The sequence below is a fragment of the Zosterops lateralis genome (assembly GCF_965231275.1).
Source record: "Zosterops lateralis genome assembly, chromosome: 4".
Classification (NCBI taxonomy): Eukaryota; Metazoa; Chordata; class Aves; order Passeriformes; family Zosteropidae; genus Zosterops; species Zosterops lateralis.
The window spans coordinates 45,080,847-45,101,361 of NC_139765.1; the positions used below are offsets into that span (position 1 = coordinate 45,080,847).

General features: G+C 35.6%; 1 protein-coding gene across 3 annotated transcripts in view; it reads right to left on the minus strand.

Moving 5' to 3' along the window:
* Positions 1–20,515, minus strand: part of PPHLN1 (periphilin 1) — a 66,373-nt gene that overhangs the window by 19,326 nt on the left and 26,532 nt on the right. For 2 of the 3 annotated variants that reach the window (XM_083859967.1, XM_083859968.1), the window contains 4 exons: positions 19,288–19,538; positions 15,755–15,834; positions 12,668–12,787; positions 10,023–10,163 (listed from right to left, as the gene is read on the minus strand). In XM_083859967.1, coding sequence (XP_083716093.1) covers positions 10,023–10,163; positions 12,668–12,787; positions 15,755–15,834; positions 19,288–19,538 — 592 coding nt within the window. The remainder of the gene's footprint in view (positions 1–10,022; positions 10,164–12,667; positions 12,788–15,754; positions 15,835–19,287; positions 19,539–20,515) is intronic. The other variant, XM_083859969.1, reaches the window with a different exon arrangement.

Genomic DNA, 20,515 nt, shown 5'->3' on the forward strand with positions numbered 1-20,515 from the left:
GTTACTGTGCAAATACCATCAAAGAGTACAGCTTTCTCTAGATTTCTGCCTGATGATTAAGTAACTGTGTCTAAAGCAGTACTTTCAGGATACTGATTGTTCAGAGACAGTAGTGGCTCTGCAGACAACATAGGGTGGCTACTCCTTTGTAGAAGCAAGGACATGTAAGGAAGCACACTATGTTTAAGAGAACTAGTTAAGTACGTGCCTGCAAATTTTTCTTTTTTTTTTCTCTTGATCATGGTCAGGCCCCACAAAGACTACTGTGCCATCAGAGGGAACAGTACAATACAGGGATGAAATTCCTCAAACTATGGTTGCCACCAAACTCCTTGTAACATGTAGCTGAAGTCTGCAATGCTACAGGTTGGTTTTGACTGCAGCACCTGCTTAAGGGGACTTCTCAACGTATAATGGGATGCAATCATAATAGTCTCCACTGGAACTCATACAGTTTCTGTTACTGCCTATTTTCATAAAGCTTGTAACAACTAATCATCTTGGTTTATGCCTAAATGTAATTCAGTTGAAATCAGACAATAGAGTCGAAAGATAACAGCATAGATACTGAGATTGCACAAGATAGTTTCTCCAGGAAGACAAGTGAAGAAGAAACATAATAAAATGGGCAAATTTCCAGCTGGAGATGATCACTGAAAAGCTTGTGTCAGCATACCCTAATCTATTTATGATTTTGTGTTTAAAAATGCTTATGTGGATTTTTTTTTATTTAGGTAGCATGTGGCCAAAAAAGTTAATATATAAATTATTTACTATACTAAGGTGGTAAATTGCTTGTGAGGTGTGTAATTATGGTCAAGTAAGCACACACAGTACCCACGTAAGTGGAACATTTCATGTTGTAATGAAACCAAGTATTTAAGCTATCTGGAGTAAGGAGAAGGGGAAAGGTTGCTAACAAATAGATTAAACCTTGGAGAAACAGTATCAAACACATCTATTACAGGTTACTAGTGTCATTCAGAGCAGTACTTGAAGTTCAATAGTTCAGAAAATTAATATATGAACACAGCGCAAGGTGGTAAACAACCAAGAACAACCCATGACCCACTCAATATTGTCAGTATTCACCTTCTGTGGTTTTTTCAAGTCAGACTGACTCTTATTAGCCTTTCCCAGTCAAAGCAGCAAGATAAAATAGGCACATGATAAACTTTGTCCTGTGGGGAATCTTGGCCCTGGTTTTTCTGCCATATTTTGTAAAGCATGCCATTGTGATATCCATACAAGTGTATGTCCAGACAACCACAGAAGACTCACATCACCACATGAATGCAAATAAGAGTCAAACAAAACAGGAAAGTGATCTTTGGTGAGTCAGCAATAAATGGTTGTGTGCATTAGTCATTTATACCCCAAGATAAAAAACTAATGTTTTCATAATCTTAACTTAAAGAATCAGCACATGCATAAGCAACTAATGCAACTATAGATTTCTTCCTGACATAATTTAGGAAATTAAACTTTAGAAAAGTTCCCAATTCTGATGCCTTTTAAAGCTGTAGTATTATGCTGTATTTTAAAGGTCAGACAAAATGAATAGGCATAATTTGCTCATCTTTAAAACATATTGAGTTTAACCTACTCAGTGGAACAACTGCCAAAAGAAAGAAGACATCAGGCTAGGTGAGACACTGAGAGACAGCACATAAATTTTAAGGACCAGGTGACAAACACAACTTGTCACCGAAGCGTCTTTGGTAACAGATGATCCTATATTTATACATGAGTCAGTGTTGTATATAAATCAGATTACAAACGGATTAGAGGAATAAACTACAAGCACCAGGAAAACTGTCTACAAAACAAGCTTCTGCTGTATAAAGAACAGTCTGTAAAAAATGCAAAACCCCCCCACAAAACTGTAGATTTACAATTCAGCAGATTTTCCCTACTTACACGTTTTGTGTGTGACACTCTCCTGTTGCTGTCTATTTCAACCTCCCAAGGCCTGAAAGTACTTTTCAGTGCAGAAGAAATTGAAACCAGCTTCCATGCCAAATATCAAGTCCTTCCTGTCACTTACCCTCTTGCCACTACCTTTCATTTGCCACTTTCCATGAGTTTTCACTTGTTTGCTCAGTTACCACCATCCCATCATTGCATATGGTTTTATGAAATCTCTCCTCATGACACAGTTCTCTGTTTGCCCTATATATATCTTGTTCTAAGCACCACTTGGACTTCTGCATCCTCTCTTTCAGAAGATCAATACTCAGACTGTACCAGGAATACCGATAGAGATAATACATCATCAATGTTTGGGGGAATAGAGATGCCAGACAGTAGTTCTTTGAGCTAAAGCTATTTCTGGTGGAATTTAAATTTCTGGATCTAATTACTAGGTATAGGGGACTGATTCAGTTCTTAGATTCTGTTTCAATCCAGGAAGCAGCAAGTTTCCCTAATTACAGTGATGTTGTAAGAATAAAAAATACTTAAAACTTTAATCCTTAGTAGATTGAGCCTACTAAGAGATAATTTTATCTTTAATCCTTAAAACAGTTCAAAAATAAAAACCACACTGCTAACCTACTTCTTAAATCCACCAATGCCCTTCTGTTAAAGCAAGAATAAGCTGGAGAGAAGGATCTATCCTCTGAATTAAATCCAAGTTATTAAAACCAACAACAAAAGCCCATCATAAAAAAAAAAAAAAAAGGAAAAAAAATTCAAGAAACAAACCCAGACAAAACAAACAAAAAACCCCAATCCACAAAAAACAATAACCCTCACTCCCACCGAAACTACCACCTTTATCAGAAAGGCTCAGATGATTCATTTCTGGTTTTATCCTTCATCATTCCCAGGAGGTTTGCCAGTGTCAATTCTGCTTATCCTTCCAAGCATCTCAACTTCTGACAGCTTTTTCAGTAGGCAATCTCTCAAAATTAATTCCTAATTATATGTCAAGGCCCACACATTTTTAGTGAGTTCCATCTCTTCCTAACACCTTTTCCAATCCTGTTGACACTCATCATCTCTTGAAACTAATCTTTCTTCTTTCCAGCCCACTCACTATTATAGTTTCCAAGTCTTTTATCCTGTTTTTCCTCTTTGGGTTTCTCACAACAGAACCAGAAATTTAAGTCAAACAGTCACTACCACCTTTTGATTGAAAAAATGCTATTTAATAAATAACTCCTTAGACTTTCACTTTATCTGACCAAGAAGTTGATCTTGTCTTTTGGATGTGAACTACAGTTTTTCACAGTTTTTCTTTTGGTTTCAACTAAATCCAGCAATTTCATCAAGTACCTAACTACTATCCCTCTCCCACTTAACTCTTCCAGAGATCTGCCACTAAATTGTAACACCTGTAAACATTGCCCTTTAAAAATGTCTGTAAGCAAACAATCCTCTGAGATCTTGCAGTGCTGCTTGATCACATAATGAAGTGCTACTACATGAAAAATTCTACATTTGTCAGTGGGTTGAATAGCCAGCATTTGGCAATTTCAAAATAATGTGATCAGCACAGGCCTAAAACTGTTTACATGAAAAAGCATAAGGCAAACATGATCTTCATTGAATGGTGGTAAAATCTAAAGGTGAGTTGCATTTAATTCAAACCTCTCTAAGAAGTGCCCCACTGTTACTGGATAAATGCATACATTTCTGGTATTAAATTCTCTTAAAATTACTTCCCTATGAGCGCTGCATATTAAATAACACTCATTTTTATCAGCTTCCCAATGAAAAAAGCTGCTGGCAAAAATCTGAAATGTGGTAATATATTTCCTTATTAAACCATACCTTCAGGTGCTGAGTGAAATGAGTTGCACTGCTTTTGCATATGCAGCAGTTTGTAATTACGAACACAGCAGTGCACACCAAATAACATATTAATGTCCACAGAAGAGGAATACAACAAAGCTGAGCAAATGGAACGTGCAAGATTGTAACTTCTAAAGCATGGTGGTCCAAACACAAGAAAAGTTAAGTAGCTGAAATTTTCATGTCCTTTTACAAGTATCCTGTTTTAAATAAATATATTTGTAAGGAGAATAAAAGATACAGTGAAGAAACTTACCAAAAGCTTTTATATTTGCCACCTTGTAGTTTCACAAACATGAAAACATAAATTTCTAACAAATAGATAAATAGGTCATATTTGCAAAACTGAAAGACACCAGCACAAAAAAACCCCAACAAACCAACCACTCCCCTGCCCCCCCCCCCCCAAAAAAAAAAAAACCAAACACAAAACTTAAGGTGAGCATGAAATATAGAGATCAAGTAAGCATGACAATGTGACTGATTTCATTTTGTAATGGTAAAAAGGATGTCTAGAATAAATACTAAAAGATAGTAGAAAAATTAGTAGGTCAGAATTTATATGAAAGAAAAGGTAGAATAGAATATGTAGAAAGAAATAAATCACTTGACTTTTATACATAAGGAGAAGGATACTGATACAAAAAACTAATGAACCACATAGGCAAATGATATAATTAAGTAAAAGAGTTATGATCATTTCTTCTGAGAAGCTTAAGGCAAATAACAAAACCTGACACAAATGCTTTCCTGATTAGGAAAAAATAAATCAACACACTTAATTACAACATACATTTAAGTAAAATAAACATAAGCTCAGAGGAGGCAGGATACATACTACGCTACCAACCAAATTAGACTGATGATGATGAGTCTATCATTAAGGCCTTGTCACTGTTTATTAAGTACACAAGGTTTGAAGGACAACAGCAAAGCTAGGAAGGAGTGAAAATCTACAGCTTCCTCATCTTTTACTCTCATCTGGCCTATTACTCTTGTCTGGTCTACTCCTGTCAAAAACAAAGCATGTCTGACCTCATCTACAACCAGAAATAATCCTTTAATGTGTTTTTAGCTACTGTTCCAGTTCCTTCAGCTTCACTTAACTCACCTACTTCTTAACTTATATTTTAATTAGGGGAGTTTTTCTAACCTAGATAATTTTGCCTGAAATGAGCAATAGCACAAGCAGACCAACAGGTTAATCTAAGGAAATGGTAACCAGTTTCCCTGGCTCAGCTGAAGTGAGCTTTTCAAAAGAAAAGGTACATCCCAGGGCCAGCTCTGACTCCTTCATTCCTTCCTGGATTCCCATTACTCCCATTTATTAATTTACTTATTTTACTAAAACCACTAGAACTTAAGACATTTAATCTGTCACATCCAAGCCTTACAGAACTTTTCCCATGAATTTATCCCTAGCCAAGATGAGGAAGCTAGTTCACTGTTTACATCCTCTTTCATGTTTATACTGTGGAAGAACTGTAAAATAGTTTTGCTTGAAGCAAAACAAAATTACCAACAGGAGAGGTTGAGGGCAGGAAAGCATACAGTAAACTCCAAAACACTACACAAACTGTAGCTATTTTATTATGACAGAAATGCCTGTATAATTTTCTTAATTTTTTTGGTATTAAAACCAAAATTTTTTTAACAAAGTCTTTCCAATGTAAAGTATCACTTTGTGAGAGGTCAGTCTTCTCTCAGAGCAGCATCTCCAGAGAACAGAGTTTCATTAACAAGTATTAAGTACACATAAAGATAATTCAGCTATTGCTACACAGATCTTACCAGAACAAGAGCTATGACAAAGAAGGGAAACAAGAAACAGTTCTTCTCAAACTACACACACATTGTAACTGCTAAAACTTATTTTTCTTACTTAATTGTAACTTCTAGGTCAGAGATGCCAGTATTTCACCTAAAAAAGGTAAAGGAGTTAGACAGCAGACCTGGAAACAGAATTTGGACAGCCTGGACCTAGCCACACCCCCATTTTTCCTTCTTTCTATGCCCCATAGCTATGAAGGTTTAAACAAAAGCTTTACCCATTAGGGTAACAGTTCCTTAATACTATTGAGGACTCTTAACAAGCAGTATTAATTAAGAATGTAAACTAAAGAAGCAATTAAACTACATTTAAACATTTAAAAATATTGTTCCACTGAACACTTAAAAACATTGTGAACTGAAAGCATAGTCAGGCAGTGATTTCATTAAGAATAAAAAAGCACTCATGAATGTATTAATTCCTGTACCTAATTAATTCCTAAGATGCCAGAACTCTGTGGTACTAACTAAACTGAGACAGAAACTCACACTGATTTTTTTTGCCAGAATCAAGGAGGGTACTTGGTAAAATTGTCATTTGGCAAAATTTGCCTTCAGAAAAGAATAGATTTTCAGAGGTAATACATGTCACTCCAACTTGAATATGCAACATGTAAGAAAAGTGGACACATAATAATGGACTAATTAACACAGTGTTACAGACTTGATGTCTAGACAAGATAAGACACTTCAAGAATCCCTGCTACCCCGAGCTCATGAAGGAAGAACAAAGAGATAGCCTTTTGTGTAACACTGATGCTGAATAGCTCCAATTATGAATTTAACACCAGGGACATATTTGTCATCAGTTCTGAAAAAAACCCCACACTTCAGCACATTACATTCTAAAAGCATAAGCTGATCCTTAACTATATAAAACCAGAAACTAAACAACTCCAAAATATTACCTTAATGCATAATGCATGTTATTAAATGCAAAGATATTTAAAAAGTGCATGAACTGGTTACATTAGCAAACTATAGACATTCGTTGATCCTGACACGGAGATGCAAAATTCTCTATGTTGTCTTCAAGTAACCAGACCAATCTCTTAAACATCTGTTTAATGGGTTCTACCTCACCATGCTCAGACAACATTTAACACCTCATTTCAAAATTGTAAAAGCAAAGAAAAGAGGGAAATGCATGTTCAAAGATCTAAGGAAACACCTAACTTCAAAAAAAACCAAAAAACCCAACCAAACAATCAAAAAACATCCTAACCTAGAAAGGCAATTATCTTTGTATTCTGTCTATTAAAAAAACTCTCAAAAGCTTTTTATTATAAACGGAACATAAAAAAACACCTCATGGAATATATTAAAATAGACACATGCATTAATGCTGCAGAATTTCCACTCCATACAGAAGCACAAAGATTGAAAGAACTCTGCACCTGGATTGAAGGGAACAGTTTCCACACTACCCACCATACAAAAGTGCCAGAAAAAAACCCTATTCTTCCAATCATGAAGTGTCAGAGCCAGAGGGTTCTAGGAAATGAACCCTTCCCTGAGAGCAGCAGAGCAGAGCAGAGCCCACTCCCAGTGGAGCCGGACCCAAAAGCAGGGGACCAAGGAGCTAAGATTCTGCAGTTCAAGAATGCAGACTGAAAGCTGTCAAGAGAAGAAGGGAGTAGAAACCATGCCCTTGGTGGAAAAAAAGCATGTTCTGGAATGCAATGGCAGCTGAGCTCAAGACACTGGAAGAGGCTGCCCAGGGAAACAGCGGAGCCTCCTTCACTGCAAATACACAGGGCTCAATTTGACAGAGCCTGAATGACCTGATCCAAGACCCTGTTTCAAGGACTTTGGCTCACGTAAGTCCTATGCAACCTAGATGTTTTCACAACAATGTCACTACGCCTGTTGTTTCAAAGATGAGAACAAAAATGTCCAGGATCTGTAGTTCCAGTTCAGAAATGTTTTCAAGCATCTGTGCATCTGCAACCATATCCTTCCTTTCCAAATAATATTGGCACATGTCAAATGAAATACATACTTCAAAGTTTTTCTAGTTTGGGAGTGACACAGATAATTATTGGCTCTGTTTAAACAGTGTCTGGATTTTTCCAAGCCTTTATCCATAAGCAGAACTTCTAGTTTTACTCTCTTTGTGTCACTTTCAGTTCATATTTGCAAAGCAACTGCAGATTCCTAAAAGGTAGTCACTATACAGCAAACAGCAACAAGCCCTTGGTTTGACACATTTTGCCCTGTCATCATCAGCACACCAAGAACTTAGTTTTTCTTCAAACTACAAGATTTTACATGAATGGTTGCAGTAAGTCCCCCATCAAATAAATAATATACAACTATTTTCTTGATGAGCCAGAGTGATAATTTACAATCACACTTCATTTAAAATTCTGAAATTGGTAATTGTGTTATTGTAGCTTAGAGAAAAGGCAGAGGCAATTTTACAAAAGAGTGATATGAGTGATACACAAGATACTGAGATGGACTAATTTAAAACAGAACACCTGTATGAATATTTCATTCAATTGCTCAAGGGATATTTTCACTTGTTTGTCTTAAGAGAACAAACAGACTATATCACAAACTACCACCTCCCTCCTGCCCAGGGCATCAGACTGCCTGTTTCTCTGCTGCACAGCAATGGATGTGTTCATTGCGACACCATGCATGTTCTGTCAGCACAGTTTTTTGCCTCTGGGTCTTTCTCCTCAAATAGTATCAACCTGTGAAGTCAAAGTACATATTTGGAAAATTCTGCTCCTTTTCCAGGTTAGAGCTTTGGATACAAATGGATATGGAGAGGGCAAAGCAAAGAAGGCTTTATCCGGAGTCTGGAACAGCCAAGAAATACTTGGTAATCAGGTTGAGAATAAATATGAACCAAAAAGCAAACACAGCAAAGATCTGGTGCTCTGAGAGAAAGAAAAATTTAGGAGACAGAAGCAGAAAAGGTTCACTGGGTCAAACTTCACTTCCAGAAACATTAACTGGGCCCTCACCAATTCTTTAACACATAACCAGTGAACATGCCCTGTCTGACTTCATTTCTTACTTATTTTAAATACCTTAATAGCTGTCCAGTGCAAACTGAAAAACGACCTCTTGAAAACTTTTAGATGCTGAGAACTCTAAGTAAACACAACAGTGTACAAATTTCTACAGACTGATTCCATATATGGTAGGAATATTCACAGCATTTTATTATGATGACTCATTATGATATTCATTATGATTATGAAAATCATCATGACTATTACAACATTTTTTTTAAATCCAGAAAATTAAATTGCAGATCCAGAAGTTAATTTTAAATATTTATGTAAAAATTATGAATTTCATTTTCCAGTCTTAATTTTTAATGATTAAATAAAAATCTTGTCTACCTCTTAAAAAATTCACAGTACCTGGTTTATAAGAAAATAAGCATCTTGATCAGTTCAGTAATATACTTCTATCATCATTCCAGAATCTTATTTAAATTCTGCAGAAGCTGACAGCTTCAATATTCAAATCAACAACAAGAGAAACTGGTTGTGCAAAACCCAAATCGAAGGTACTACTCAGGCTTTTGTGAACCAGAAGTATTCCATTTATAGAACATAATCTAGATTGCCCTAGAATTAAGTGCAAAATCTACCAAACACAATAGCATTAGATCATATAGAAAACAATATTTGGATTTTATGACAAAATTTTCATCCAATTTCACTATTAACCTCTCCTTAGGGCCTAGGGAAAATTAACCATAGATTCACCAGCATGAGGCTAACTAATCACAACAGCTCTTTTTTAAAAATCTGTTTCTAGCCTGTGTATTTTTCTTCATTGTCATTTTTAAAAAGTCCTAATTTTATGCATTTTGTCCTAGCTCTTTTAGGCCATTTGTGACCCCTGTGATCAGACACACAGGGATAAACCAACTACAACACGGCTCTTGTAGTTACAGCACACTCTGCTACACTCCATTCCAGCAGGACCCCACACACGTCGAAAGCTGTTCCCACCATGAACATGATTATGCAAAGTCGATATTAATAGAAGGGAAAAAAAAAAACCAAACCAAAAACAATTGAGTAGAAAGCTGTTTTTCAAGTGTCAATAAAAAGGAACAGTGTTGCAGCTCAGGAAATGGCCTTACAGGCAACTGAACAAAGGCCACTAGAATAAGAAGGCACTCGTTGTCTTAGCTTACAAGACAGCAGTTGTTGCATGTAAGTTGCAGAAAACTACCATTCATTTCCATGTGCAGATAAATGCCATGGTTCTTTGGAATTAAACAGTTGGAGATGTTACCACATCATCTTGAAAAATCAAATTACATTCATATTACACTCCGAGGAGGAAAAAATAAATCAAGGTAATTTTAGCAGAGCAAATCATTACTGTATTAGTGACAAAATACCAAGAAGACTCACCTGTTCAATCTCCTTTGTCTTAGCTGCAATTGCTTTTGAACGACTAAGAAGCTGGCTGTCCTCATATAATTCTGTATTATCCATTAGATTTGCTTCTGCTTCCTCTGTTTGCTCAATGTATAATGGAGCTGAAGATTCAGCCTTAAAAAACCAAAACAAACAATAAATTCAGTTTTCAGAGAAAAATAATAACTGGAGTGTGAGGAAAAAACCCCTAAAGCCCAGATACAGTCATAAGAAAAATGAGTTTACTCATCAAGACTATTAGTGCAGTATTATTGCTACAATTCTAACAGATACAGAAATACGGATTTTAAACAAGTAGAAAACACGACATGATAAAACCTGCTGTGACACAGCCTCAACTGTGTAAAGACAATTATGTCAGATAACCTCTACCTGCTCATCCACTGAGAAGAAATTTGTGTATGTGGTATTTTTAACACCAGAAAGCAAGAAAAATCCATAATGAAAATTCTGAGAAAAGGATAAGAGTAACAAAATCAAAGTACATAGGCTTCAACAAAATAAAAATGTTGTCAGGGAGATCTCTAGAAGCAGGGCCACAGGTCCTGTTAAAGGAAGTGCAATAACTATCCTACAGCAAAGGCAAACATGTGAGTTGAAGACTTCTAGTAACATGAAAAGTCAAACTGAAGTATAGGAATTGTATAAACTTCCCTCTAAGACAGAAATTAAGACAGTATTCCTACTCCAAAGAAAACAGATGCCAAGTCCAAGGACTTTATATAGAAAATGTAGTAATTTTGTTTTACAGCAGGATTTAAATCCAGTATTATAAAACAAATTTGTAATTTCTTTTTTTAAATAGGATTTGAAAATTGCAGAAGATGAAAAATAGAGGTGAAGAATCTTAAGACTTAACTAACATGAAAGAGAAAAGCATTAGACAGAAAAAGGAAGTAAAAAGCTTAAGTGGTCCCATGAAGATACGCTCAAACCTTAGCGGCAAAACAAACCATTAAGACTGAATCCCAAATCTTGCTATCCCAATAAAGAATGAAATTCCTGAGAGTGAAGGCTACTAAAATGCTCAGTGCAACACTAAGTTCATCTATTAAGCACTATGTAAGATAAACAGGAAAAAGTTAAGAATTCTTGCAATTCGTATGTGACAGCCTACTAATCAAGGTGAGAACTCCTTACTTCTAAGACTAAGAATGAGACGCCTCACCTCCTTCACTAGCATTTCTACAGCCCACTTTCTTAGTCAATAAATCTTAGGCTACACCACAATCAAGTACAATTGCTTCAATTCAATTCCATATGTTTAATCTTTTTGCCATTGCAATTTTCTCTGAGGTGTCTAGGATGCCTTGAACAACTTCTCCACATGGCTCACCGTTCTTTCCTCCCTTGCATTACCTTCCCCTAATCAAGAAGCACAGTGATATTTCTCTGCTGAACCTCTCAGAAATGTCCATGCATTTGTTCTCCCTCATATGGTATTCATCCCTGGATCAGCTGTTGCTTTTTCTTCACTCTTACACTTCCTCCCCTTTTTTCTTTTCTTAATTGCTTTTTCCAGTTTATATATCTAACTAGACCTTCTGACCACTACTGAGGAGCTGCTCATGCATTCATCCATTTTATCAATGGACAGGACTTGAAAGTCCAGATAAATATGGATTCAGTGAGTTTATTTCTCTAACCTAGCCCTTGTATTCTACAACTGGAAATGTGATACTTCCCAAGACACATTCATTTTCTCTAAAATTATTTACAAACAAATAAAAAAAAAATCCAACCCATTAACTGGAAAGGTTAAAACATGACTTTGTGAAGTAGATACTATTTTGCTTTTTTTAAGAACCCCTCTAAAGCTGAAACAAAGTGAAAGTTAAAGAGAAAATTACCACAGAATTAAAACAGATTATTTTAGATTACATAATATTTGGGCTGTTTTAAATGACTAATATATTTTCCACTAACATAACAGAACCCAAAAAGACATTCTATCCAAGAGCAGTGTAACAAATGAGAAGGGCTATAATCTCACTTCAATATAGCCAGAAAAAGACAAGGAGAGGTGAAAACAAAAGGGAATAAACTGGCAAATAACTAATGTTGATTAATAATGAAATAACCATTCTGGGGAAAATAAAAAAAAAATACCCACTGCATTAATAAGGTAAGCTCTATTTTTAACATAATGGAGGATTGCTTTCTGAAAAAGAATACAGGAGATGGGAGGCTGGCATGGCTTGAAACAGAACTCAACAAACCAGAGTTTCTCTCCTTCAGTCTTTACATGTACACTCATGTTTTGACTTGGAAGTCCCCTTCTAATTTTCAGGAGTTCAGCAGGCATACAGACCTACACTACTAGAAGAGCTCCTTGGAGAATGCTTGGGAGAACTGAAATTTTATTGTGTCAGTTGTAGCTCAACATCAATTCAAATTATACTAACAAAACATACTTTGGCTTTGTGTATTTTTTCAAAATACATAAATAAATTGCAAGATTTTTAGTCTCCCTCTCATTCCCTTTCAACAAATATTTAATAGCAGAGGCAGAAAAATTCAGGATTAAGTTACAAAATGTGCCTTTATGAAGAGTACAGAAAAACGAGAGCCTATTGTTGTGACACATTGAATGAAGTGGATTAATAATCCTTTCTTACATCATACTCTGTTATTTCAGGTATATTGCTTTCCTCGGCCTTCTCTGACTTCTCAGCTGCCCACTTGCTTGCAGCTTCTGCAAGTTCCTTTTCTGACAGTCTGTTGCTCTTCTCCAAGGCCTGTACAAAAACATTAGTCAAGGTTTAACATGAAATACACTTACATGTGGCAAAAATCTTCCAAATTAAAATAAACAGTTATTCCAATCCCTAAAACATTTTAACATAGGAAAAATAAAGTTGAAATTATTTCATTTGCTGTCCAATTTATTTAAAAAGAAAAGTGGGAGGAGAGAGAGCAGATAATAAAGAAACAAGAGAGGAGGAAAAAAGATAAATCAGTGAAGGCCAGTGGACTGCTAGAAAACCATTATACATTCCCAATAACGTTTATTAAATTCACAGGTCAGAGATAATAGAAAAAAAAATTTGAGACCTGTTGGGCACTGAAAGAAGTCAGATACAAGAGTGGAGTTAACTAATAACTCAATATGATTTTCACGTATAAAACGTAAAAAAATTTAAAATAAACTGTTAAATACTAGGTAGGGTATAAAACCTGAGCTAATTAGGGACAAAATATATTTTATACAAACTAAATAATCAGAACTGGTTCTATTAAAACCGATTATTTTTTATTGGAGGGAATGCTAATAATTTATAATGGAGTTAGTAATGACTTTATGTTCTTCTAAATCTACCTATTCACACGGAAATTCTCACATAAATAATATCTAAAAATTGATTTCTCTTTAAGAACGCTATTTGGCTTTTACTATCAGAGCAGCAACCAATGACAAATATCAGTTTAGGAATAGCTAGCTTTATAGATCTTGTTACTCAAAGAATCTATATCACTCTACCATTAAAAACTTCAGCATTAAGATGGGTATCTGAAAAAGAGACACGAAAATTCTGTTGCCTGAAAAAGGCTGTAACAATTTCTACCCAATGCCTGTTCCATCTTAGCAAACAGGTAGACAAAAAAAAGCAAACAAAAACCCAGATGAAAGAAACCAACATTCCATCTCTTACCACTAGTTCATTCTAAATTACATAAAAGGCCAGTACCTAAACTCCTTTGGTCTTCACATCTCTTGTGCTTACCTCAAGCATACTGTAGTATAGCATAAATACACAATTCACAGAACCCTTCCAGGATACTGTGTCACAAAGATACCACCTTTATCCGAATTCAGAAGAGAAATTCTACACAATGTTCCAATAGGAATCTCTGTTTTCTCTAACTGCAAATTACAGAATTACAACCAGTGAAGTCAGGAGGTGACAAATTTCAACATGCAGGGATATGAAGAAGGCGCTTAAAAGAAAGGAGTAATAGAATTCATAGAAAATCTCACATGACCTGCTACATTTCCACAAGCCATAAAAGAAATTAACTAATAATATCTATTGGAATACAGAAAAAAAATCTGTTTAATCTCACTAAACTTAATTCTATAGGTTGAATGTTAATAAACACGTATTAAATCTTAAGTTAATTTTATGGAATAAAGTAATGGTATTTGCACAGGTACATTTCAGCTGAAGAGACAGAACAGGAATATATTTCTCAGCTGAAAATAGCAGCAGCTATTTAGGCTGCAGACTTGCAAGAAACAACCAACTAAAAGATCTCATAAAAAACCTAAACTCCTTTCTCTCCCCACCCCCTGCCTCAAAACAGAAGTCTCTTTTTTTGTGGGTTTTTTGTTTTTTTTTTTAATCTCATCAATTACACAGAAAAGCAAAAGCCTGTCACTCTGCTCAGCAGCTGTCCCTGTCTCACACAACCCTTTGCTCTGTGCTGGATACAGCCTCCAAGGCTTACAGTCTATACAGTTAATAAAGAAAAACACAAAAGATTTCATGCTATAGTCAAAGACATCAACATGTATTAATTCATATGCATGAATATGTAAAAAATAATTGTAGATAAAAATACCTTTTTAGATTTGCAAATAGATACTACAGTGAAAAGAGGTATTGCTATGGAAACATATACCTTTGTAAGAATTTCAAAGCTAAATTATAACTTAGAGCATTGAAAATCATCTCCTTTAATTGCTAATACATAACATATAACTAATTTCTCAAGCCTTGATAAATTGTAAGACTCTGGCTCTGCAGATATTCATGTTTTGCCAAGACTACCTCTGTCACTACTTCTGAGTCAGTGAAGCACTTAGGTAACTTAACTGCTCAATGCAATTCCAGCCAAAAGGCTGATTCCAAAAGGCTCCACTGACACAGGGCAGTTACATTATAAGCAGATTTGGGGACTGAAGAGAAAAATCAATAAAAAGTCATGGAAGTATTTCCATTTCTGAATCCGATGCATACCAAATAAATATTTATGCAGTCTGGGGAAATGACTTCCACCAAAGTTTCATTTTGTGCAGCCTATATGAAGTGGATATCCACTGCCAGCAGACACTTGCAAACTGATGGCAAAAAACCAATACAGCATAAATCAGACCTGACTGAAGAAGTAAGTGGAATGCTTAAAGAATACAGAGTTCAAGCTCACACTACATATTAATACAAGAGCAAGAGATTTCGCAATGCCTCCTTGTTCTCAAAGGTGTGTATTAAGTAAGGCTTTGATATTAAACTGCGGTGTGCTGAGTCTAGAAGCAAAATAGGTGAACTAATTATAAAGTGTATCTTATTATCCGAATCAGTGTAACTTGTACATAATAGCTTTTACCTTATTTTCCCTATTTACATCACTGAAAATACATTGCTTGCTTCCTCCCTTAAGGACAGTGGCAATCAGCTAGCACAGCAGTTCTAAGAGAGATGTGTAAGAAATAAATACTTAAAATGACATAGCACAACCAAAGCCTGGGGTTTTTTCCCCACTGAATAACATGGCAGTTGTGTCTGTGTCAAAATGAGTGGTAATACTAACATACTCACAACAACACAGAATTCTGAGACCAATTATTGTAAGGAATAGGAAGTAATATAGTAAGGAATATGCATTTTAACAGGTGTATGCAGTATCTCCTTTCAACTGAGGAAAAAAATCCAACAATGAGCAATCTAAAACCATGGTGTGAAGTACTCAAAAAGAAAATTCACCTTTGATGAAGGTACTGATGTGGACCCTGAAGGTGACGCATCTCTTGATGTTTTCAGTGACTGAACTGTCCTCTCTTTACCTACATTTAAGAAAAAGTTAATGACTGAGAGATTAAAGATATATATTGCAAATATGCTTACTGGCTTAGAAAAATTGCAGTGAAATCTTCTCACATCAGACATGAACCTTATCACCCTCAGCAACAACTGACAAGAAGAAATGGCCTCAAGCTGTGCCAGAGAAGGCTCAGGCTGGACATCAGGAAGAATCTTTTCACTGAAAGAGTGGTTAAGCTTGGGAACAGCTGCTCAGGTAGGTGGTGGAGCCACTGTCCCTGGATGTGTTCAAGAAATGATAGGACATGGCATTTAGTGCCATGGTCTAGTTGACAGGGAGGTATTTGGTCAAAGGCTGGACTCGATCTTGGAGGTCTTTTCCAACCTTAATGATTCTATGATTCTATAAAATCTATGTACTCCATCATCTGGTAAATATTGGTAACACTTTTTTTCTCTTCCCAAGGAGAGAAAAGATACAGCTGTGTAATTTCATGCATTTAAGAAAACCCACTGTTCTTTTTTCCATCATTAACTGAAAGGGTCTATCAGTATGATTGTGCGAGATGATGTGATTTCACTTTTTAATATCCCTGCAATAATATAAACAGTTGAAATATTAGACACCAGTCAACCACTAAAAGTAACAAGGTAGTGTATGAACTAGTTTAGCAGGGCACAGTATGTTGAAAAGACCTGCCATGGGAAACAGTCCTGTGCTGTATCAGCCACAGAGTAGATGCTTCTTGTAAGATCACTGTCTTTCTTATAGAAGTTAAAATTGGCAAAATGTTAAATCAAATTTACAGTGCTAATCACAATATGTGCATAGTCTTGCCATAGACCAGTTACAGGCAGCCCATAGCAGCAGAACTGGTTGCAGTGTAAACTACTAGTTTTCAACTTGTGGTCCACAGATTACATCTAAAACATCTGCAAAAGCTAAATAAAACAGCAAACATGTTGTCTGTACACCTAAATTAACCAGACTATTCACACTCACTGGGAAACAGTTGATTGATCAGAAATAAGCCCAGGTAATGTAAACTTACATTGGCTTCCATTAAATTTTTATAAACACAATTATTAAAGGGATTAATTTTGAAATCTATTAAAGAGCTATGAAAATTGGGATAGAAATTATTTTTGTAGAACTATAAATGCAATTTTTAATTATGACCTTAAATATTGCTTTAATTTATTGAGTCAAAGCAACAAAGCACAGAACATCTCCCTTGTCACCACTAAGTAACACAAGCGTTGCTCCTGTGATACCTGCTTTTCAGTCCCATAGATGAGCCACCTCCTTTTAAATTCATGGACAAATCTAACTCTGCCTCCCACATGCCTCCTTTGTCAGACTGGATTCTTTAAAGATTATCTCAGTTGAATGGATTATATGTTTGCACCTGAACAGATGAAATGAATTGATACAAATGGCCAAAAATTATTCAAAGTCATCCAAGTGAAAAACCACCATTTAATTAGAAGACATTATTAGGCCTTTTTTTTCTCAGAGTGTGTGTGGCTATTTTGATCCCCACAGCCCTACCTGTAAAATTAAACATGACATTCTCCAAGCACCAGTATCTACCTTCTTGCACTTCCTCAGCACACTACTCTACTGCCTGGGCCTGTGAAGGAATACCATCCTGCTTCTTTCCGCGCTCTCCCATCACAAATGAATGCTTGACCTTTCCTTTAGCCCTTTCCCCCCTTTTACCAAGCTTCTTCATGTCCCCACAGTTTTCTTTGTTTAAATTCTGTATTTATCTTAATGTATGAAGGGTTGTAGAGCATGGGATATTCCTTCTTTAGTGGAAGCCATGTGGCCAAACCAATTCAAACAGCATGATTTTAAACAGCATTATAACATTTTAGAAAGATGTCCTGTTGCAAATTCCACATGAAATAGTATGTACTTTGCATGTTGTAAATCCATTTAAATGTACTACTGACATATATGAGATGTCCCACTTGATGTTGCTTTTTAAATATGCAATACATGAACTTACCTAAGGCAAATCACATTTAAAAAATCATTCTAAAAGCGTTATTTAAACTATTTATACCTTGCAAATAGGTATTTTAATTCAGTCATCTAGAGGGACATTTTAGAAGTCCTCCTTTCCAGGAAAAGGAATAAAGAAATAGTCCAGTATACAACTCACGTGGTCTCTTAAAACTTAGCTGAAGGTGATTGGGAAAGGTATTTAACCAGGCAAATGGGAGAAAATATCAAAAACCATAGACCTAGATGTACATTCCTCTCTTGATTGGGATCTTCTCTGGTTTGTGAACATATTTGCTTCTACATCACTACCTCCACTATTGTCTGAGTAATTCTTACAATACAGTATATATATACATGAGCGATGTCAGTTTAAAATTTAAAAAAAACCCATGAAACATTCCAAAATTCTGTATGGTTTCTCACAACATTGTTTTCCTGTCCCTAGTAATTACAAGCTGCACACCTACAAGACTTCTAGAAAATTACTTAACTATCTTATTTTTTCTTCCTCTCCTACACTTAGAGGAATTTATGTTCACTAAGTATTGCTACAAAATGTTAAAAGCACTGTAATGTTAACTAAACTACAAAGATCTTTTTTGACAAGAAGTGCTGCATAATGGTTCAGTGTCACTTTGGAAACACAATGTGCCTTCTCAGTGAGTAAAAAAAACCCACGTAATTTATTTTTAAAAAGCTACCAAAATGAACAATTTGCATAGTTCACTAGAAAGCATTTGCAGAAAGGAAAATCAAATTGGATTAATTTACATAAGCTGTACAAACAGAGTGGCTAAGATTGTAGTGTACTAAAAAAAGCAATTTCTTTTTCTTTTTCCCCAAAATCATTTAAATATGAAACCTCTCAAATATTTTCAAAACAGATGACTCATTAGACTTCTGGGAAGCATTAAGAGCTAAGCTTTTAAAAGTCAGAATAGACTAAACTGAGATATGCTTCACATATCTTTGAGGAGATCTGAGAGGTTCTGACATTGAAATGTAATTGCTAAAAAACAATTAAGTTTCAAAAGCCTAGTAAAATTTAGAGAAAATTCAACAAGTAGAAGTATGTACTTCCATTTTTCCATTGTTTTAATCCCTGATTTATTCTGGTTGCAGGAAGAAATGTCTTTATCTGCTGTAGATGAAGCAAAGTTTCTTGTCAGTGAATCCAATGAAGCACATAAAGAAGTAACAGGAGCTGATGCTAAAAAGAACATAAAATACTAGAAAAAGCTGTGCAGCTGAAACTCCTACAGTCAGTCTAGACCTGAGACCAAAATAACACCTACAATCTCCCACATGAAATACATAAGGGAACAGAGAGAGCAGACAGCACATAGATGGTACAAAATGTCAGCTTTTCCCATTTTGAAAAGAGCATGTAAGAAAAAAAGGCTTATACAGTGAGTTGCAGTTTCACCTCACTAACCAGTTCACATCATTAATCCAGCATTACCTTGCTGAGAAGAAATATTTCTTTTATGTAAAGATGACATACTTCTGCTATGCTGGTGGAAAGGATAGGCTTTGCTTCTTTCAGGAGAGTAGCTCCTGCTGCTGACACTAGAGCCAGATCTGCTGTGCGGAGAATCCCTTCGGCTCCCTGGCGATTCCCTGAAGAAAGGAGAGTCTCTCTTGTGAGGGGATCGATCTCTTGCATAATGAGAGGAATAGAAGCTTTTCCTTCTGAAGCCATCTCTGACATCCCTTGGAAGACAACAGAAAAATACAAGTCACTTGGCTATCCTTCCAATGTTTATGGAACAGCACATATACAATAGCAACAGTTCATGCCTGGTAAACACAAACAGGTTAATCGTCATCTGCGCAACACATTCAAAATCTCTGGTGTTTTCAAGAGTGCTAGGCAAGGAATGAAAAACAAGCAATAAAAAAAAGAAAAACATCATTTTTTCAGATTTCATGGAGGTACCTCATTGCTAGAAGCTAATTCCTTTCTATTTCTTGATAATACAGTCAAAATGTAAGAAAAAGACATTGACGAAATGAGAACTCTCACAATTTTTTCTCAGATTCAGTACACTCAACCTGGAAATTAGCCTTAATTTACAGTAGCTAAAAGTGCATATGCAAATATTGCTTACACTATTTGGCATTTTTCAGGTATGTTTTTCTCTTATTTTCAAAGAACAATATTCCTCATTTGATTTCACACACCTTGCTACACAAAATATCACTGAAGGGTTTCAGCTTATATCCAGCAAAGACAAAAAGAAATCTGCAGAATATCTCTTCTCTCACCCCTGAATCCACCCAAGGTCAACTCTTGAATGAAAATATGAAGATTTGTATCTCCTAAATATGTTTCTCACAATATTAATTTTGAACTTTAATGTAAAATGTCACTAACCCAACTGATTTAAAATCACAATCTAAAACACCAAAACTTTATACTAAATTTAAATATTGTTACTCCAGACCACAGCACAAATGTGTTGGTTATTTGTAAATCATATTAATGTACATATAAGTGCAAAGATGAAAATAATCCCTAGCATCATTTCAAACTTTTCCTATAGAATCTCAGAGCTAAAAGACATGAGCCAACTGAATCTAGATTTGTCACTTCTGCCTTGGTCAGAAGAAGCATTGGTAAGAATAGCAAGCCCTTCTCAGCTTCTCCATAGAAATCTCCAAGATTTCACAGCATTTCTAGTAAATCA